General features: G+C 37.9%; 2 protein-coding genes across 4 annotated transcripts; one reads left to right on the forward strand and one right to left on the reverse strand.

Moving 5' to 3' along the window:
- Positions 1 to 421: 421 nt before the first annotated feature.
- On the forward strand, positions 422 to 3,009 carry LOC131610359 (oligopeptide transporter 5-like). The gene is made up of 2 exons (XM_058882280.1): positions 422 to 592; positions 673 to 3,009. Exons 1-2 carry the CDS (start codon positions 518 to 520, stop codon positions 2,911 to 2,913), a joined length of 2,316 nt encoding a protein of 771 aa, XP_058738263.1. The 5' UTR covers positions 422 to 517; the 3' UTR covers positions 2,914 to 3,009.
- Positions 3,010 to 4,005: 996 nt separating this feature from the next.
- On the reverse strand, positions 4,006 to 6,972 carry LOC131610361 (oligopeptide transporter 1-like). 3 transcript variants are annotated; one of them, XM_058882283.1, is made up of 4 exons: positions 6,855 to 6,907; positions 6,698 to 6,760; positions 6,547 to 6,581; positions 4,006 to 6,420 (listed from the first exon to the last, which is right to left on the reverse strand). In XM_058882283.1, exons 3-4 carry the CDS (start codon positions 6,547 to 6,549, stop codon positions 4,207 to 4,209), a joined length of 2,217 nt encoding a protein of 738 aa, XP_058738266.1. In that variant the 5' UTR covers positions 6,550 to 6,581; positions 6,698 to 6,760; positions 6,855 to 6,907; the 3' UTR covers positions 4,006 to 4,206. The 3 variants fall into 3 exon arrangements, with proteins under 3 accessions (XP_058738266.1, XP_058738264.1, XP_058738265.1); XM_058882282.1 differs by lacking the exon at positions 6,698 to 6,760 and having other exon boundaries at positions 4,007 to 6,420; positions 6,855 to 6,972; XM_058882281.1 differs by lacking the exons at positions 6,547 to 6,581; positions 6,698 to 6,760 and having other exon boundaries at positions 6,855 to 6,927.
- Between the last annotated feature and the right edge of the window lie 376 nt (positions 6,973 to 7,348).

The following is a 7,348-nucleotide window of genomic DNA, read 5'->3' on the forward strand; positions in this document are numbered from 1 at the left end:
AAACTAAAAGAGACTTTAAAACTGTTGGTTCCTCCACTTAAAAAGTATAAGTAGGATTGGCGACACTGACACTTTAGTAAAAAAATAAAATATTTGAAAGTGGAGTATGTATATTTGAGAAAGATGAGCATTGCCGGATATATAGTGCGGAAAACAATGGTATAGGGGTAAAAAAACTGAAAGAAAATGGTTACTTATTTAGAAGTTGATAACAATTTCAAAGTATGTGTGAAAAGTAACAGATAAACAGTTCTGTGAAGAGGGGCACAATAAATCAGTATACAGTCAGCAACATTATTCTATATTTAAATATCTACAAAATTGAAAAGGATGGATGAATTCTCACGTTGATTCTAAAATCTCATACAGTAAAGTATATAGAGGTATATGGAGGGGCGTAATTATAATAGTGCATGCTACCTCATCATCTGTTCCAAGTGACAAACTAACACAACATCATTCAAAAGACAAACACTCATCATGGAATAGTTGAAGTCTGTCCAGGTTCATAGCAGCAATGAAAAAGAATGCATCACCTCAGTCTTCAGAGCATTGCATGTCTGTTACCACTCCTCTTCTTGATCTGGAAAAGGTAACTAGCTACTTTCACTCTCCAACTCCAATTAATTTATTTATAATAACTGATTTTTGGTTCCTTGTTTTATGGGCTAGGAAGCTGAGATTTCATGTAGTGGAGTAACTCAAAATAGGGACATAGAGGATGAAGAGAAAGATGACTATAGCATTAATGATAGTCCCATTGAGCAAGTGAGGCTAACAGTTCCAATCACTGATGACCCTTCTCAGCCAGCACTCACTTTCCGGACATGGATTCTAGGACTAGCATCATGTGCGCTCCTTGCATTTGTGAACCAATTCTTAGGCTACAAAACCAACCCTTTGAAAATCACTTCTGTCTCAGCTCAGATTATTACACTCCCACTTGGGAAGCTTATGGCTGCAACACTTCCCACAAAACCAATTCAAGTCCCTTTCACAGATTTGTCTTTTTCGCTGAATCCGGGGCCATTCTCTTTAAAGGAACATGTGTTGATAACCATCTTTGCTAGCTCAGGATCTAGTGGTGTTTATGCAATTAACATACTCACAATTGTTAAGGCTTTCTATCATAGGAATATCCATCCTGTAGCGGCTTATTTGTTAGCGCTATCGACTCAGATGCTAGGGTATGGATGGGCTGGTATTTTCAGAAGGTTCCTTGTTGATTCACCTTACATGTGGTGGCCTGAAAACCTTGTGCAAGTGTCTCTATTTAGGGCATTTCATGAAAAAGAAGAAAGGCCTAAAGGTACTTCTGGGCTGCAATTCTTTTTCGTAGTCTTTGTAGCTAGCTTTGCGTATTACATTGTTCCGGGATACTTTTTTCAAGCAATATCAACTGTCTCTTTTGTTTGTTTGATTTGGAAAGATTCAGTCACTGCCCAACAGATTGGTTCGGGCATGAAAGGCCTCGGTATCGGTTCGTTTGGTCTTGACTGGAACACCGTTGCTGGCTTCTTAGGTAGTCCTTTGGCTGTGCCTGGCTTTGCTATCATCAACATAATGGCAGGATTTTTAGTGTATATGTATGTTTTGATTCCAATTGCTTATTGGAATAATTTATATGATGCAAAAAAGTTTCCTCTCATTAGTTCTCACACATTTGACTCTACCGGTGCAACATACAATGTTACTCGGATTCTCAATGCCAAAACTTTCGACATTGATATGGAAAGTTACAACAATTATAGCAAGATCTATCTGAGCGTTACGTTTGCCTTTCAGTATGGCTTGAGCTTTGCAGCTCTTACATCTACTATTTCACACGTGATCCTCTTCCACGGAAAAATGATGCTTCAGATGTGGAAGAGGACCACGAGTGAATTAAAACATCTCGGAGATGTCCATACAAGAATCATGAAGAGGAACTATGAACAAGTCCCTGAATGGTGGTTTGTCACCATTCTGATTCTAATGGTCATGATGGCCTTAGTATCCTGTGAAGGCTTCGGCAAGCAGCTCCAACTTCCATGGTGGGGAATCTTGCTTTCTTTGGCAATTGCATTAGTTTTCACTTTACCAATTGGTGTCATTGAAGCAACAACAAACACAAGAACAGGTCTCAATGTGTTCACAGAGTTGGTTATCGGTTACATCTATCCAGGAAAGCCACTAGCTAATATAGCTTTCAAAACATACGGTCATGTCAGCATGGTGCAAGCACTTGGTTTTCTTGGTGACTTCAAACTAGGCCACTATATGAAAATTCCACCAAAATCAATGTTCATTGTGCAGCTTGTAGGCACAGTAGTTTCTTCATCTATTCACTTTGGAACAGCATGGTGGCTTCTCACTTCTATTGAGAATATATGCGATGAATCATTGTTGCCAAAAGGTAGTCCTTGGACATGTCCCGGTGATGATGCGTTTTACAATGCTTCCATTATATGGGGAGTTGTAGGGCCAAAGAGAATGTTTACTAAAGACGGCGTTTATCCTGAGATGAATTGGTTTTTCCTTATTGGTTTTATTGCACCTTTTCCAGTGTGGCTTCTATCTATCAGACTTCCTAACCACAAGTGGATTAAACTTATCAACATTCCTATTATCATTTTAGGTGCATCTACCATTCCACCTAGGAGATCTGTGAATTATATTAGTTGGGGGATTGTTGGAATATTTTTCAATTTCTATGTTTATAGAAAGTTCAAAGGTTGGTGGGCTAGATATACTTATATTCTGTCAGCTGGTTTAGATGCTGGAGTTGCTTTCATGGGTTTAGTACTTTACTTTGCTCTTCAATCATATGGTATTTTTGGTCCAACATGGTGGGGTCTTGAAGCAGATCACTGCCCTTTGGCAGGATGCCCTACAGCTCAAGGTGTATATGCAGAGGGTTGTTCTGTTCCCTGACTTTCATGTTACTATTCCATCATCAATACCACCTTTTCTTGTGTTTATGATATTGAACATGTAAATATACTAAACCAAGAACATGTTTTACTTTGATCTCTTTGTATTTAAACTATCTTGTTTGACTTTTCAGTAATTTTTTTTGGGATATAGGAAAGCCTAAACCCAAAAGAAGAATAACTACTCTCTTAACAATCCTACTATAACACCTTCCAACAAAATCTGCTAGATAAATGGTATTTAGATCTTGAGGACAAACATCATAGGTCATAATTCCACCATTTTGATTCACACATAATCTTGCGAGTGCAAATGCATATTTATTTGCTTCTCTATAAATCTTCCCTACCTGATGGATGAAACCCTAATGGACATCCTTGTGCCTACAGGCGACGTCCTACGGGGTACTATCAATCAAATCCATAGAGGGCAGACCATCCACTGTGTCGGGTTTTCCAAAAAGGGGTAACCAACAAGAGGAGCATTAATTTTAATGTCAAGCTTTACTACGTAAAAACTCTTTGCCCATGCACGCCTTGCGCTTTAGAGACTGTATATCACTATGTCTATAATGACATACTAGGACCTTAAAGAATCCTCAATGGAAGGCGTGCGAGCTGTGAACGACCTCGACCATGATATGTTGAGTTAACCGCTACAAAATAAAGAGAGACCTCTCCTTACCACGAGGCCGACTTGATAATGGATGGTCGAGATGACTCCTTCTACCTGCAGCTGTTGTATTGTATTGTTAGAGTCTCTTACTAAAAGCACTTTGCCTCTATATGCCTCATGCTTGAGGGATTGTATACTAGTATACGCAAAATGACTCAATGTGACATAAGTGAGTTCAAGTTGATCTCAAGTCATGGTAGTTAATGATCATAACGGCCACACTGAAGTAAATAAGACAAAGACGTTAATGACCATAACAACCATGCTTAGACAAAAGAGACAAGGTTTTTAATGATCATATAACAGTCATGCTCAGACCAGAAGACAATGTCGTGAATAGTCATAATGACCAATCTTCGACAAGGAGACATGGTCCTTAATGGCCTTTAAACACACACACGCACATAAAAAATACATTTAAAACAGCAAATGAAGTGGTATAGCTTACTCCTTTTTCTTGAGACTTTTACGATGCATTAATACTGAAAAGTAAAATAAAATAGCTCAAATACAATGAGATCAAAATAAAACATGTTCTTTGTTTTATACATTTACATATCCAATATGATATTCATTTGACAATATTGGTGATGGTCTGATAAAATGGTAACGTAGAAGTCAGGGAACAGGACAACCCTCTGCATGTACCCCTTGAGCTGTGGGGCATCTGGCCAAAGGACAATGATCTGCTTCAAGACCCCACCATGTTGGGCCAAAAATACCATAAGATTGAAGAGCAAAGTAAAGTACTAAACCCATAAAAGCAACTCCAGCATCTAAACCAGCTGACAGAATATAAGTATGTCTAGCCCACCAGCCTTTGAACTTCCTATAAACATAGAAATTGAAAAATATTCCAACAAGTCCCCATGTAATATAATTCACAGATCTCACTGGTGGAATGCCAGATGCACCTACAGCGATAGTAGGAATGTTGATGAGTTTAATCCACTTTTGGTTTGGAAATTTGCGAGAAAGAAGCCACACTGGAACAGGTGCAAGTAGACCAATAAGGAAGAACCAGTTCATCTCAGGATAAACGCCGTCTTTGGTAAACATTCTTTTTGGCCCTACAACTCCCCATATGATGGAGGCATTATAGAACACATCATCACCAGGACATGTCCAAGGACTACCTTTTGGCAACAATGATTCATCGCATATGTTCTCGATAGATGTAAGAAGCCACCATGCTGTTCCAAATTGAACAGATGAAGAAACTACTGTGCCTACAAGCTGCACAATGAACATTGATTTTGGTGGAATTTTCATATAGTGGCCTAATTTGAAGTCACCAAGAAAACCAAGTGCTTGTACCATGCTGATATGGCCGTAGGTTTTGAAAGCTACATTAGCTAGTGGCTTTCCTGGATAGATGAAACCGATAACCAACTCTGTGATCACATTGAGACCTGTTCTTATGTTTGTTGTTGCTTCAATGACACCTATTGGTAAGGTGGATAATAATGCAATTGATAGAGAAAGTAAGACTCCCCACCATGGAAGTTGGAGCTGTTTGCCGAAGCCTTCGCAGGCTAGTAAAGCCATCATAACCATTAGAATCAAAATGGTGATAAACCACCAGTCAGGGACTTGCTCATAGTTTTTCTTCATGATTCTTGTATGCACATCTCCGAGTTGTTTTAGTGAATTCGTTGTCTTCTTCCACATCTGTAGAATCATTTCTCCGTGGAAGAGGACAACGTGCGAAATAGTGGCTGTAAGAGCAGTGAAGCTCAATCCATATTTGAACGCAAACGTGATACTCATATAGATCTTGCTGTAATTGTTGTAACTTTCCAAATCAATGTCAAAAGTTTTGGTATTGAGAATGCGAGTAACGTTGTATGTTGAACCAGTAGAGTCAAAGGTGTGAGAGCTGATGAGTGGAAACTTTTGAGCATCGAATAAATTGTTCCAATAAGCAATTGGAATCAAAACATACATATACAATAAAAATCCAGCCAGTATGTTGATGGTGGCAAATCCAGGAACAGCCAAAGGACTACCTAAGAAGCCAGCAACCGTATTCCAATCAAGGCCGAATGAACCAACACCAAGGCCTTTCATTCCCGAACCAATCTGTTGTGCAGTGATAGAATCTTTCCAAATCATGCAAACAAAAGAGACAGTTGATATTGCTTGGAAAAAGTACCCGGGAACGATGTTATACACAAAGCTAGCTACAAAGACTATGAAAAAGAATTGCAGCCTAGACGTTCCTCCTTTAGGCCTTTTTTCTTTTTCATGAAATGCTCTAAATAAAGACACCTGCACAAGGTTTTCAGGCCACCACATGTAAGGTGAATCAACAAGGAACCTTCTGAAAATCCCAGCCCATCCATACCCTAGCATTTGAGTCGATAACGCTAACAAATAAGCCGCTACAGGATGTATGTTTTTGTGATAGAAAGCCTTAACAATTGTGATAATGCTAATCGCATAAACACCACTAGATCCCGAACTAGCAAAGATGGTTATCAAAACATGTTCCTTCAAAGAGAATGGCCCCGGATTCAACGAAAAAGACAAATCTGTGAAAGGGACTTGAATTGGTTTTGTGGGAAGTGTTGCAGCCATAAGCTTCCCAAGTGGGAGTGTAATAATCTGAGCTGAGACAGAACTGATTTTCAAAGGGTTGGTTCTGTAGCCTAAGAATTGATTCACAAATGCAAGAAGCACACATGAAGCTAATCCTAGAATCCATGTCCTGAAAGTGAGTGCTGGCTGAGAAGGGTCATCAGTGATTGGAACTGTAAGCCTCACTTGCTCAATGGGACTATCATTAATACTATATTCATCAGACACTCCTCCACTTGGTATCTCAGCTTCCTAATACCAAAAAACAAAGCAAAATGAAAGAAACCAAATATAGTAATAACAAATAACATCAATCTCTAATTATATACACATTAAATAAAATAAGAATCAAAAGAAAGAAACTCGTAGCAGCAATACCATGGTTGAAGCTAGTCAATATGCAGCTATTATTCCTGTGAAAAATATTGAAAAACGCATGAAGAAACAGAAACATAAACCATGTTTTACATTGAAAAAAAATCTGCAATCAGTAGAATCTATCATCACTTTACGCTGGCACAGTTGATACCATTCAAAGTTATTCTCTCAGTGAATAACAAATATTCTGTTGGACCAAATACCCTCATTGAATCTAACGAAAAATATATCACTACAATCAAAATTTGTCATATTATGGAATAACATAGCCTTTTGTAATTCAAGAATCCAAATGTCAAGCAACTTACCTGCATTATTACACCATGTAGGAGAGTTATTCTACAATAGCCTATGCTCCTTTAAGATGCCACCACTGAATTTAAAAAAAAACACAAATGATAAGAGGATTGTAGAAAAGCAATGGAGTTTATAGTTACAGAAATATACATTGCAATACATGAAAGATAAAAATAAAATAAAATAAACAGTACTCTTTGAACTCTACATTGCCACACAAAGTCCATCAAAGAGATTGGACAAATCAGAGACAAGAAAAAAACAAGAGAGATTAAAATGATTGTAAATGTAATTTCATTTTCATCTCATATCTCCAATAAGTTATTTTTTCTCATATTTCCAATAAGTTATTTTTCAATAAGTTATCGGTTAATAACCCTTCAAATACTAACAAAGGGTGTATTTTCCATCTTCTTAAATTGCATTACAAATTTACAAGTTACATACAACTTGTAATGAGTTTTTTCAAAAGCGGCGCAGTAAATTAATTAGTTGTCTCTTAAAC

This window comes from Vicia villosa, linkage group LG6 (assembly GCF_029867415.1).
Source record: "Vicia villosa cultivar HV-30 ecotype Madison, WI linkage group LG6, Vvil1.0, whole genome shotgun sequence".
Lineage (NCBI taxonomy): Eukaryota > Viridiplantae > Streptophyta > Magnoliopsida > Fabales > Fabaceae > Vicia > Vicia villosa.

Excerpts from the sequence above, each read along its gene's own strand:
- LOC131610359 (XM_058882280.1), top strand. The coding sequence starts at position 518 with ATGAAAAAGAATGCATCACCTCAGTCTTCAGAGCATTGCATGTCTGTT. Across the intron at positions 593-672 it reads CTCTTCTTGATCTGGAAAAG|GAAGCTGAGATTTCATGTAG; the intron begins GTAACTAGCTAC and ends TTTATGGGCTAG.